The sequence below is a fragment of the Aulonocara stuartgranti genome (genome assembly GCF_965226115.1).
Source record: "Aulonocara stuartgranti genome assembly, chromosome: 20".
Classification (NCBI taxonomy): Eukaryota; Metazoa; Chordata; class Actinopteri; order Cichliformes; family Cichlidae; genus Aulonocara; species Aulonocara stuartgranti.
In genome coordinates, this window is record NC_138956.1 from 37,632,244 (window position 1) to 37,646,351 (window position 14,108).

A 14,108-nucleotide genomic window follows, 5' to 3' on the forward strand; every position below is an offset into this window, starting at 1 on the left:
ACATTCTGATTGGTCACTTGCAATGTTGATCCTGGAACAACATTTTAATGATGATCTGGGAACAACACCGACACGAGGATATCAGATCGTGCGCCTGACCCCTACGAGCACTTTGCTGATGAGTTCATGAGCTCAGAGATTTTTTCAGGTCGCTCTGAGTGAAACATCAAGTTCATTTAATGCGTTTTGACCATATTTGTGCCAAGAAGGAAGATCATCGGGGCATGCTCATTGGCTCGTGACTTGTGACTGACATTTTGCACCGTATCAGCATGATGCAGATGTGAGCTGTTTTCTGAACATCTGGTATTTATAGATGCTTTGAATTCTCCAAAAATTAAAGTCGTTTTCAGTGACATCACAAAACCCACCTGATCACAACTGTTTCAGTCATTTTGTGCTTTTATGTGTTCATTTTATTCTGATTTATTTGTGTATATGATTTTAATTCGCTGTACAAATGTAAGGAGACCTCAAGCATTTTAATGGGTGCCTATAAATAACATTTATTATTATTATTACATGAATGTCGCATTATTTGCTAATGTAAAATAGCATAAGAGACCGTAGCCCATTGAATACATAACATGAATACATGTCTAATGTTCCTGAATACGTTTTTATGTATTTGAAAATAATAACGTTTTTGACTTGATATTAATGACTAAACATTTAAACAAATTTTACTAAACAATGTAATTAAGCGCCTTGTTGTTGCTTCAGGATGCTATACAAATAAAATAAAATTGAAATTAATGTTCCACATGCTTTATATCCGCATGCATAATAATCAAAATAATTAAACTCGTGGTGAGAACATTCAAAGTGATTTTAAAGGGAACAAAAACTTTCAGCTTTTTTGCTACAAACTTCTAAAAGTTCGTCTTACAAGAACAAAAATAAATCTCCGTCAAACTAAAGGAAAAGCTTTCGTGAGGTTTGATCTTTCATTCTTCTTCTTGACCTGTCTGGCAGACACTTGTGCGCATGCGCTCATCCATAACCCGGAACTGCGCTCCGCAGCGGGCTGTGTTTGTTTTGGGGACGGTCAGCCGACAGAAACGATGCAGCTTCACTTCACTAAAGACGTTTTACCGGACTCTGTCGGCACCGACTTCCAGAACCTGAACAAGCTGAACGAGCAGGTAAGTCCGCGGCTTTAACGGAGCAGCTTTACCGGAAGCTGTCCGAGCCCCGGGGCTCGTTACGTCAGTGAAAGGAGGTTAACGGTCACAGCCCACCTGTACCTCACGGAATGTACACGTGTCCGTGTCAGCTGGCTGCCAGCTGATGAATCCCCGGGTGAACAAGCTGATGAGCAGAAATATCGCTCAGGCTTCAAACAGACGTCCGACAGCCACGAGCTGTTAGACTGAAGGGCACGTGATGCGCGCAGTCACAGCCGCTGTCACGTGACCAGACGGCGTCCAGCAGAACCCGCTTTGAACGTCAGCGTCCAGACTTATCGATGCCGTCGGTTTATTACTCACCAATAACAGTGCAGCACGGTGCTGTGGGGCGGAGCGCTGAGGCGCGCCACGGCTGACGGTCCGCCCAGCAGGATGGTGGCATTTCTGTGAGGTAAACACACCTGTAAACGGGATTTAAAGAGGACTTTGATGTACGCGAGGAGCTTCAACACCTCCAGGAGCTGCCGCTCAGCTGTAATCTGATTACTCAGCACATCTGATGATGTGTGTACAGTGATTAACACTGGAACGATGTCACAGTCTTCGCCACCTCCTACGCCGAGAGCGCCGTGATGTCACGGAGACTGACAGCAGAGCTGAGAGCCCGGGCCCTCGCGTGACAACGTGACATCAGAGAGCAGTTAGGCTGCTAACAGATTACAATAATCCAGAATATTAGGATTGGTCTGCAGGCTGATGCAGATTAGTGATGAGTACCTGAGTTACAGGAGGCAACCTTCACTGTGATGAAGAGAATCTTTCTTTATTCTTTAAACTCAGTGTGAGAGTCTTCATTCCCTCCTTTATCGGGAGCACAGCTCCTCACACAAAGTCTAGGAGACGCCGGGAGGCAGGTGGCATTAATCCTGGTACTGGATTGGCTCTCGGGGCGTCTGCCTCGTGCAGCATCTCGGACGCATCAAGAGGAAATAAAGCTTTTGAGTCCTGATGCAGCGTTCTGAGTGTGCACTGATGCCTCACACATCAGACGGTGGCATCTTCAGCCTTTGGGTTACTTCTGAGCCCGAGGCCTGAACACATGGACTCAGCAAGACCATTAAAGCATGTTGAGATGTTCTTCATGAGTGCTGTGGACCAATCGTTTTTAGTTTGCAGGTTTGTTCCTCTGTCCCTGCCTGGCAGGGGTAGACAGACGAGTGAATCAGGTCTTTGAGCTGCAGCTGAAACGTAAATGTGACCAAAGTTTCCAACAAGCAAACTCTTTTTCTTTCATGCAGCAGTTTCATCGCCTGATTGAAATTCTGTTCCAGTTCCTCCTGGAGCCGAAAGAGGTGAACACACACGCACGCACGCACATACACACACACACACACGCACATACACACACACACACACGCACGCACATACACACACACACACACACACGCACATACACACACACACACACGCACGCACATACACACACACACGCACGCACATACACGCACGCACGCGCGCGCGCACACACACGCACGCATACACACGCACATACACGCACATACACACACACACACGCACATACACACACACACACGCACATACGCACATACACACACACACACGCACATACACACACACACACGCACATACACACGCACATACACACACACGCACATACGCACACACACACGCACACACACGCACACACACACGCACATACACACACACGCGCACACACACACGCACATACACACACACGCACATACACACACGCACATACACACACGCACATACACACACACGCACACACACACACACACACACACACACACATACACACGCGCGCGCACACACATTTTGATGTTAATGGGACTTTGGACTTAGTGGTTAGCCTTGATAACTGAATCGAGGTAAAACATTGGCTGCCCTTTTGTGTGCATGTGCAAATGAATGCATGCATTTTTCTGTGTGTCTGTGTGTCTGTGTGTGTGTGCGCAGACAGAGAGGTTCATGCAGCAGCTCACTGAGTTCGCGGGGGAACATGGGATGAGCGCCGGGCCTCTGAGGAACCTGATGAAGAGCGTCCTCCTGGTGCCGCAGGGTGGGAGACACACTCATCATCCATCACTCTAATCACAGAGGCTAACACGGACATCGTAAATCCAGCCGTACCAGATTAGGTGGTAGGAATCAGGTTGTTTCCATTTTCCCTCGTTTATCTCCTTGATCAGGACGTCAGTTCTGTAAACCTACAGACCAGGTAGAGTCGGTGTCGTTAAGAGTAAAGTCAGAGAATGCAGAAGATTTATGTGTGAAGCACTTCACTGTAATTTTACACTGGCAGACAGGAGAAGAGCAGAGACAGGCTGGAAACACACCTGTCAGCACTCTGAGTGTCAGGTGTCATACTGTAGGTGATAACCCCGCCCTTTACCTATCTGAAGAGTTTCAGTCAGGTTTCAGAGCTCATCACAGCACAGAAACAGCTTTAGTGAAGGTTACAAATGATCTTCTTATGGCCTCTGACAGTGGACTCATCTCTGTGCTTGTCCTGCTAGACCTCAGTGCAGCGTTCGATACTGTCGACCATAATATCCTATTAGAGCGATTAGAACATGCTGTAGGTATTACAGGTACTGCACTGCAGTGGTTTGTATCATATCTATCTAATAGACTCCAGTTTGTGCATGTAAATGGAGAGTCCTCTTCACACACTGAGGTTAGTTATGGAGTTCCACAGGGTTCAGTGCTAGGACCAATTCTGTTTACATTATACATGCTTCCCTTAGGCAGCATCATTAGAAGACATAGCATACATTTACACTGCTATGCAGATGACACCCAGCTCTATCTGTCCATGAAGCCAGATAACACACACCAATGAGTTAAACTGCAGGAATGTCTTAAAGACATAAAGACCTGGATGGCCGCTAACTTTCTGCTTCTTAATTCAGATCAAACTGAGGTTATTGTACTCGGCCCTGAAAAGCTTAGAAATATGGTATCTAACCAGATTCTTACTCTGGATGGCATTACCTTGGCCTCCAGTAACACTGTGAGGAACCTTGGAGTCATTTTTGACCAGGACATGTCCTTCAACGCACATATTAAACAAATATGTAAGACTGCGTTCTTCCATTTGTGCAACATCTCTAAAGTTAGAAATATCCTGTTAAAACTGGCTCCTCCCCTCCACCCCAGCCGGTCGCAGCAGATGGCCCCGCCCCTCTTCCTGTTAAAAGGGAGTTTTTCCTTCCCACTGTTGCCTAATCATTGGGGTTTTCTCTGGATGATTGTGGGGTCTTTACCATCGCCTTGAGGCGACCGCTGTTGTGATGAATGGAACTGAGTTGTTGCCTCGGTGCTGTGGTCTGTTTATCCTCTGCGCTGTGGGATGTGGGTCATGTGTTTGGAGGTTAAAAGGAGTGGAGTTTGGCTGGTTTTGATTTCTAGCCGAGTGTCAGATTGTTGATGCCACAGCGCTGAACCTGTTGCCTGCAGTAACGGTTTTACGAAGCACTTGTGTGAGCGACAGCAGCAGCATGTGACCTGGGATGTAACTGAATAGGGGACTATAGGTGGTGTTTGATTCAGTGCGATGGAAGCAGCAGGCTCAGGCAGGTGTAACTGAAGACTAAGGCTTCTTTCAACACATTTCAATTTGTGTTTCTCTGAACGCGCTCTGCCAGCACGAGAGAATAAATGGAAAATGGATAACACTTCCCCTTGTTCCCACTTGTGTTGTGTGCAGCCCCGATGTGCTGCTGCATTCTTGATGAGCCGCCCAGCTGCGGTCCATGCGGGTAGTTTCTGATAAGTATAGCCCTCAGTGCAGAAGTTCAGTACAACAAAGTGCTCCTGACACCTGGGCCAAATATTTTGGGCGAGTTTCTGTTTGCAAAGTTGAGACAGAAGTGCAGCGATTATTACGAGCCATAAGATGTGATCGGCAACAAAGTGTTGAGAGAAATCAGAGAAAACAGCAGAGTGGTCGTTTTTCCTCCCTCATCTCTGACTAATCTGGTCCTTTATACAGAGTCTGCATCAAGGTTATTACAGTGAGCTCGAACAGAAACCACTGAAATAAAAATGAACTGAACGAGAGAAAAGAATCCTCCCTCGTTAGCACCAGTGCTTCCTGTTCATCTCAGTCACAGGAAGTGAATCCTTGTCACAGATAAACCCACTGACAGGGTGTTTTTGGTTTGTGGATGGATGAGTAAATCTTATTTTATGTGCCATCCATCCCTCCTCTGCTTCTTATCCTTGTTAGGTCACGGGGGGGGGGGGGGCTAACACACAGGCAACCATTCACCCCACTATCTGCATGTCTGTGGACTGTGGGAGGAAGGCGTTGTACCCGGGGAGAAGCCCTGCAGGAAGACCCCAGCCTGATGGTGGAAGTGAACTCCTTGCTGTGAGGCAACAGTGCTAACACTGTGCTTTCAGGTTTCATTCACAGACAGCATGTTTCTGCCTGTGATTTCGTTTGTATTTTCACTTCCTCCATTTCCCAGAATGCCAGTTACGCGTGGGCTATCTGTCTGTGGTGCTGTATACGCTGCACTGTACGTGTGCACGCTTACTGCACGGGCCAGGTGTGTCTGCAGCAGTGATCTCCATACAGATGTGTATGTGGGGATACCTGCACAGTATTTTCTCACGGCGTTTAAAACCCGACACTCAACAGGTGGAGCTATAAACAGTAACAGGAAGGTGTCCGTGTCTGTTTTCTCCTCAGGAGCCCTGAAGAAAAACCTGACAGGCGAGCAGATCAAAGAAGACCTCCTGACATTAGGTACACATCCGAGTCCTCTGTGCCTCAGAGTCATTCTCACAGTAGTCGTATTAGTTACTGTCACGTTTGTGTTAATGAAAGCCAACCTGCTCACTCTGATCATTTTTCAGGACTGAGCGAGGAAAAGTCGGCTCACTTCTCACTGCAGGTAAGTGAAGTAGTGCTAAAGGTAAATGGAAAGCTGCTTATGCAGCGCTTTTCTGCCTCATTCACACAAGCGTGCTGTTTCTAAGTGCTTCCTGTCTGACATTCATGCATTCATAGAGCAACATGGGGTTTGTATCGTGGCATGCAGACTGGGATCAAACCACCTGACCAAAGCCACGCCCTTTACGTGTGCCAAACTTTCCACTACTATTAAAGACGTCATAGATGGTTCAAAGGGCCTTCCAGGACTCTGGACTTATTTCTGTGATTGGCTGTAGCTCAGGAGGTAGAGCAGGTCATCAATGATCGGAAGGTTCCTGGCTTCCCCTCGTCTGCGTGCCAAATATCCTTGGGCAACATACTAACCCCAAATTGCTCTCCGACGCATCCATCGAAGTATGAATGTGTGTGAATGCTAGTTAGAATGGGTGAATGCACAAGTTGTGTGAAGCGCTTTGAGTGCTCAGAAGAGTAGAAAAGCGCTATATGAGAACCAGTCCATTTACCATTTCTTCACCAGCTAACATGTTGTGTTTACTGTGGGTAAATCCTGCAGCTCCTCTTCTGTAGCCTGCTGCAGCTTTATTTACATCTGCACCATGAACACGTCACAGGCTGAGGCTGTAAGCGCGTCACGGGGCGTCAGGTATCTGCTGGCTGTTGCTCGAAGCAACGCCAAGAACTGAACTGTTCCAGATCGATCCAGCACACTTTAACCTCTGTGTAACTAACACTCCCACGGTGGTGGCTACACGAGGATGGTCAGCCAGCTAGCTGTGCCTTAGCTCGCCATCATTGTGATGCTCAGGCTGCACATGCTGACTCGTGTAAAACAACAGGGAGGAGCACGTGTGTCCGTTTGGGCCGAAGCTAGCTGACAGGTGTTAGCACGTGTTAGCACTAGGGCTGCCACAAACGATTATTTTGATAGTCGACTAGTCACCGATTATTTTTGCGATTAGTCGACTAATCAGATCATCATCCATTAGACGTAAAACTACAGCTTATTGCACCAGCAGCATCTGCTCTTATATAACTATCATTAGCTTACAGCTTTAAGTGTTTAAGGTCTGTGCTAACTAAAAATAAAGACAAGATGATAGTTTATTAAATTTTAATGAAATTTGCAGATTGTTTCGGTGAAGTTTAATAAACTCCTTGCTATCTAAAATATAACAGGACACTGGAGTATATTCTGGAGCATCTCACACTTCTGATAATCAGCTGTCTGCTTGATGTTTATTCAGCTGTGTAAAAACTATAACTTTAATCTCAGCCAAACCGATTTACTCAGGAACAAATAAAATACTAAAAAAAGCCAAACAATAACATTTTAAGTTATCTAAGTGACTCATATATATTTAACCTGAGTAGCGAAAGACGGCGGTGGGTTTGAAAACGATTTGCGGGGAGTCCGGTGTTCTCATGGCGCTAGTGACCTAGCCCCCGGCTAGCTATCGAGCTAGTGGGTAACAGACGTCTCCGAAAACGTTGGAGCGCTTTTGAAAATATGCGGTGTCCTGATAAACTGAGCAGATATTTGAGGTTTACACAGCTACATTCTCGCCTGAAAATATGTTAAACGTTTATTTTGTGACCCAGAAAGAATAATAAGAGTAACATTAAAACTAACTAGCTGCCGCCATTGTTGGAAACTGCGCTGGGCCGTGCTATGAATTCTGGGACACAGCTTCTTCTTCTTCGGGGTTTAACGGCAGCTGGCATCCTTGTACATGCAGTGCTGCCATCTTCTGTTTCAGTCCGTTATTACACTCTTAAATCCTGCTACTTATTCCTGCGTCTTTTGGGATCTTACAAAGCTTCAAACGACGCGTCGACTATTAAATCAGTCGTCGACGATTTTGATAGTCGACGTAATCGTGGCAGCTCTAGTTAGCACTGACTCAGTGTCGTTGATAAAACTTGTTCTTACGATGTTACTCAGGCAACCTTTAAACGGTGAACACGTGTCTCAGGAGTCTGATGTGATCTGTGTTCCTGCAGTGGGCGGAGCACTACGCAGCGCTGACCAGGCTCGCTGTCGGGCAGACTCTGATGGTCAACCAGCTGGTTGACATGGAGTGGAAGTTTGGAGGTAAGAAGGAGCAAACCTAGCGTGCACGGCAAATTTGGCTCACATTAGAGGTTCAGTCTGAGTCTGTCTGTGAGCGCGTCCGCCCTCTGAGCACATTTGAACCCCTCGGTGTGTGCAGCCGATGGAAGCTGAATAACAGAGCTAACCATGACGCGCCTCACTGTTTCAGGCGCAGACGTGACACAGCGACCGTCCTGTTTGAGTGTTTTTATCACGCTGTGTTTTGTCGTCCCACAGTGACTGTTGGCACCAGTGAAATTCAGAAATTGGGCACAGTCTTCCTGCAGGTACAACAGCGCTCCACACACACATGTGGGGTATTCATATCCTGTGGGAACATCTAATTGACATAATGCTTCCCCTAACCAAACTGTAACCCGGACACTAAAACCACATTTTGATTCTCAATAATGTCTTCAAACTTGTGGAGACTGGTATTTTGGTCCCCACAAAGATATGAAAACACACACAGCATCGTTGTTTTGTTGAACACGTTGTGTTTGGTTGCAGCTGAAGCTCGTGGTCAGAAAGGGGAATTCCACTGAAAACGTCTACATGGGTGAGTGATGATGTCACTCGTACCTGAAGTTTTGCACACCTTGAATGTCTTTCTTTCCAACTGCTCGAGTCTGTAACAGGAAGCTTTAAGTTACTCTGACGGTTGTTTCTGCAACTCAGGACACAAAACTTAGATAATGAACAGATGCTGCGAGTGAAAAAGACTGTAAGAAATGTAAAAAGGAACTCGTCTGGTTTAATCGTGTAAACTTCGTAAATGAAAAATCAGTTCCTCCACCCGATGCTCTCAGAGTCAGCCGACCTACAGATCTTCAATTCAGTTTTATTTATACAGCGTCAAATCACAACAGTCACCTCAAGGCGCTTTATATGGTAAGGTAGATCCTGCAGTAATACATACAGAGAAAAACCCAACAATCAAATGGCCGAGCAAGCACTTTGGCGACAGTGGGAAGGAAACGAGAAGAAACCTCCGGCAGAACCAGGCTCAGGGAGGGGCGGGGCCATCTGCTGTGATTGGTTGGGGTGAGAGAAGGGAGACAGGATAAAGACATGCTGTGGAAGAGAGACAGAGGTTAATAGCAGGTATGATTCAATGCAGAGAGGTCGGTTAACACATAGTGAGTGAAGAAGAAACACCCAGTGCATCATGGGAGTCCCCCAGCAGCTGTACCTATCGGTCTTTAAGTCTGACTTCATTAACCACGTCTGGGTCCAAACTCCCAGGTCCCAAAGTCAAACGAACTCTGCAGCATCACTAAGAGTCACAAACTGTCTAAGTTCTTTCATCTTTAATAAAATGATCAGCATTGCTGCTTTACCAGGTGTAACTATGAAGTTTAACATCCAGGCATCCATGAAAACAGGATTTATTAAATTGAATGGATTTAGCAGGAAGTTAGCTCGCTAGCTTCATGCTAAGCATGATATAGCATGTTCTGACAGAGATTTCTGAAACATTCAAACGTACAGCTCTGCTATCACTTCCAACATAAATGAAGACAGAAAACTAAACAGCAGTGACGTTTGTAGGGTTACTGAAGTTGGGCTAGCTGCTATATAACGATGTGCTACGTGACCGCTAGTGACACAGCTATGTTAGCATAGCATAAACACAGTGAAGCTGGAGGATGAACGCTAACTTTTTCCACTCGATAAAAGTTAACGTGAAGGTTCCTGATGGTTAGGCATAAATGCAGTCCAAACTTCAGCCAGAAAAACAACTGAGATAATCCATCCACAATACCAGGTTAGTCATGAATATACTGCTGCAGGGCTGTAGCTACATCATAAGGGTTTCAAATGAACAGCAGTAATAAAAACTGAGACAGTGATCACTGACTGCTTTTAGGGGCTTCAGATTAAATAGAACAAAACATTAAAACATGTTAAAAACACAACAGCCTTAATAAACGCAGAGTAGTTTGGACCGGAAGCAGGATTCGTCACGTCATCACCTAAAGACCAGATTGCAGCATAACTAAGAAGAAAGTGTGTACATTATTGTACTTTATTGAGCCCCGTGGGGAAATTGCTCTCTGCATTTAACCCATTCACTCAGTGAAGCAGTGGGCAGCCATTGGGCGCCCGGGGAGCAGTGTGTAGGGACGGTACCTTGCTCAGGGGTACCCCAGGGTAGCTGTTAAGGGGAATCGAACCCCCGACCTTCCGATCATGGGGCAACCACTCTACCTACTGAGCTATCCCTGCTCAGTAGGATTCGGGGTCACCTGGTCCAGCCCTAACTATATGCCTTAGCAAAAAGGAAAGTTTGAGCCCGATCTTAAAAGTAGAGATAGGTAAATGCTGCAGTGGTCGTAATTCAGGTGTGCTTTTTGGGTGATTTTGATTGGCTCTTATGTGTAGCAGGGAGGAAATGACCTCACAAACAGCAGCTGTAGATTTTAAACCGCTCCTCTGTATTTTAATTCCTCTTGAAGAGAGTATTCCTGGTTTGGAGCTCTCCCAGTTTTTCACGTTTTCCTCCACAGATGCAAAAACCTTTCATTTCTGTCTCTGACAGGAAGTCGTCCTTTTTTGTCTCTTCCCTGCAGAACTGACGCTGCCTCAGTTTTACAACTTCCTGCACGAGATGGAGCGAGCCAAGGCCAGCATGGAGTGCTTCAGCTGAGCGCGTGTGTGTCCGTGTGTGTGTTGTATGTACTGGTTGAATTTGTGTGCGTGTGACATTTTTACCTGAAATGAGTCAATAAACTGAGGAGTAACCTGTCATTATCTGCTGTTTTCTCCCCCTGTGGGAAACAGTCTGTCAGCACGACGACACCTGGGTGAGATCAGCGGGAACATTTTGACACTTCCATCAGAAACCAGACCTGTTCGATCGAGTTCAGGCCTGCTGTCTCTTACTGATGTAATAAATTATTACTAAAACAAACACGAATTAGCTGCAATAACAGGTTAAATGCAGGCGAAATGAGCAGCAGCCAGAGACGGGCGTGCAGTAAAGGCCACACAGGGATGCGTATGAGCCTGGAGGCACATGTCAGAGCGCTCAGTGGCTCATCGGTGCAAGCGCCGTTTCAGCCCTCGGCTCCGAAACCACTTCAGACGTCTGTGATAATTATCTGCTGATTATTCCTCAGCAGTCTGTCTGCTCGAAGACAGGAAGTTGCCTTTATTCTGAAGGGTTTTCCCGCCTACTTTATATCTTTGTACAGCATCTGCAGCTCCTCCTTTACGTACTGACGATACTTTCTGACATTAGAGAGCTGCGATACGCGGCTGTCACAGAAACAACCTAAACCACATTAAAGTAACTCATCTACACAGCATGACATCATCTACATACTCAGAGGACCTGGAGGAATCTCTGTGCGCAGGGACGATAACCGTGACCTTCAAACATCCGTGCACGGGCTCAGGAACGCTCCCGTCTGCGAGCGGCTCGGCGTGCCGGCCCTAAAAAAGAGAAAAAGCCTCCAGTCAGTTGGACGTGTCGTTTGTCTTTCTCAAAACCAGGACTCAACGCACCACCGCTCCCCGTCGCTGTCTGCCACACCTGACTGCATCAGCGGGTCGTGCCCTCCGACTCTCCCGTCCTGCTGTGTGTAACCTTCACGCCCTTCCCTGCGCTGGCTGTCTCGGACAGACGAGCTTGTCCTCATTAGAAGCACGGCTCCAGGCCGAGCCCGTCTTTCTGCTCACGCTTCCACGTATCTGTGCGTGGATCCGTCCTGCTGCGTTTCCTGGGATGTTGCGTAAACGGATTCAGTGAAAACTCAGGATTCCCCGTATTTAGCAGAAAATGAAATGTTCCACATAGCTCTGCGGCGTGTCCTGTCACGCCTCGCTCTCACCTGGCCGTCTGCCCCCACAGTAAACAGCAAATCCAGGCTGTGGTCATGTGGAAATCATGAACGAACCAAAGTTTTTGACAAACTCAGACCAATCAAGGACCGAGCGTCTGGGAGTGCTGATGGAACAGCCAATCAGGGCAGTTGTTTATGTTTATTTCTTGATTTTAAAAAATTGCTTTGTTTGTTTCCTGGAGTTGAATATTTGATGAAGACCTGAGACTGAAGTTTGTGCTGAATGCTGCTGGCTCTGTTTTTCTTCTTCTTGTGTTTAAAGTCAGTCACAGTCCAGCTGACGCAGGTGCGCGCGCACGCGGGCGCGCCTTGGCCATCACGATAATTGGCTTTCTAATGTAAGGTAGCACAGTTTTCAGCTGCTGCGTGTTCACACGTATCGTTTTGCCCTCAGTAACGTATTTTTGCTCAGTCCGGATGGATCAGCCTGTCAGCTTGTTTCCAAACATCCTTCAAACTCACCTGTTCATTCAGCTGATTGGCTCCTCGCTGCAGGACACAGCAGCTCGCTCATATTAGTTACTGATATTGTTTTTACTGTTCAGCTGCTGTGCGGTTTGGATTGCTTGCAGTGAGAAAGTGCTGCTCCTTCATGTCCTCTGACACGTTCAGATACCTGGTGAGGGAGGGGCGGGGACCCACAGGCTGCAGGTACACTGAGTGTTTTTAAATTAAAGAGGTGAACAGAGCTGCTCAAAGGTGACTCTGGTCTAACTGAGAGGAGACAGCGCCCTGCAGCAGGTGAAAGGACGAGGGTTTCCTTCCTGTCAGGCTCATTCAGGAGGAACTTTGGCTCTGATGTTCCAAAGATGCTCATCCTCACAGACAATCAGCCTCTCACAGTTTCACGACTCGGAGCCAAAAGCAAATCAAACCTTCACCTCTGTTGTGCAATTCTCCTCTTTCTCTTCACATTCTTTCTCTTTGTCCTTAGTGTCTCTCCTCCTCCTCCTCCTCCTCCTCCTTTCTTCATGCCGGCTCTCCTTTCGTCTCATCGTGTGACCCGACGTGTCCCTGCATGCATCCCCCCGAGGCCTCCTGAGCTCCTCCCAGTTGTTTCTCTGGCCTTTTTAAAAGAGCAGAGAAAATCCCACAGATCTCGATCCTGTCAGTGTTTCAGTCTTCTCGCAGAAGTTCGTCACTCAGCTGATGTTAAGTAAACACCAGCTGATTAACATTCTTTGGGAAGTGATTAGATCATGAGTTAGATCATCAGAGAGACTCCAGACTTTACGTCCACGTGAAAATCCTGCAGAAAAACACTTTGTGTCATTGTGCTCAGATACGACTGGTGATTGTCCTCCTGAGGTCAGCTACAGGTGCAACAAATTTAATTCATGTTTTTTTGAGCTGCTGAGGAATGCACGTCAATACTGTGATCTTCAACAGAAATCATACTTTTTATTATTTCTCCTGCTTTCTTTGTAAAGCAGCGAATCTGAAAATGACTGCATAACAATAATAATTATTTGTTAGCACTGAAAATATCATTTTGATTAAAGAGCTTGTGGATACTGGTGGATTAACCATTACAGAAACATAAATAACTATTTTGGAACTATCAGTGCTGTTAGTTTAGGGTCAACCCTCACTGTGGTCTAATACATGTGTTAAGCACTGTTTGGATATGTTTGGGGCTTCAGTAGAACAGCAGAGCAAATCAACCCCCCAACAAACACGTCAAATACCCACTGACTCAACGTTTGAAGGCATTTTTGAGGCTCACAATCTGGTTTTAGTACCAGGGTTACAGTTAGGTCATGGTTAGGGAAAGCTTTATGTCAATGAGATGTCCTCACTAAGATATGAAAACGAGAGTTTGTGTGTATGCCTGCTTATCTGTGTGGGGAATAACCAGGGCCTTCCCAAGAAAGAGTCTGTTTGGGCTAGGAATAAAAGATACTGACAGACTGAAGAGTGTGTGTGTGTGTGTGTGTGTGTGTGTGTGTGTGTGTGTGTGTGTGTGTGTGTGTGTGTGTGTGTGTGGACATTTTTGCCGTTGGACCTGCAGAGGGAAGAGGAAGTTTATGGAGAATAACTCTAATAGCTCACAGCTGTCAACCGTGTTCTTGTTTCCCCAAAGTTACAAA

At 46.4% G+C, this 14,108-nt stretch overlaps 1 protein-coding gene across 3 annotated transcripts; it reads left to right on the forward strand.

Moving 5' to 3' along the window:
* The first annotated feature begins 943 nt into the window (after positions 1–943).
* On the forward strand, positions 944–10,921 carry commd7 (COMM domain containing 7). Of its 3 annotated transcripts, none has more exons than XM_082520075.1 (9): positions 944–1,145; positions 2,432–2,482; positions 3,129–3,231; positions 5,872–5,928; positions 6,039–6,076; positions 8,080–8,170; positions 8,408–8,457; positions 8,681–8,729; positions 10,744–10,921. In XM_082520075.1, the coding sequence occupies exons 1-9, from the start codon at positions 1,065–1,067 to the stop codon at positions 10,818–10,820; spliced, it is 597 nt and encodes a 198-aa protein (XP_082376201.1). In that variant the 5' UTR covers positions 944–1,064; the 3' UTR covers positions 10,821–10,921. The 3 variants fall into 3 exon arrangements, with proteins under 3 accessions (XP_082376201.1, XP_082376202.1, XP_082376200.1); XM_082520074.1 differs by having other exon boundaries at positions 956–1,145; positions 2,429–2,482; XM_082520076.1 differs by lacking the exons at positions 8,681–8,729; positions 10,744–10,921 and having other exon boundaries at positions 948–1,145; positions 2,429–2,482; positions 8,340–8,417.
* Positions 10,922–14,108: the final 3,187 nt, after the last annotated feature.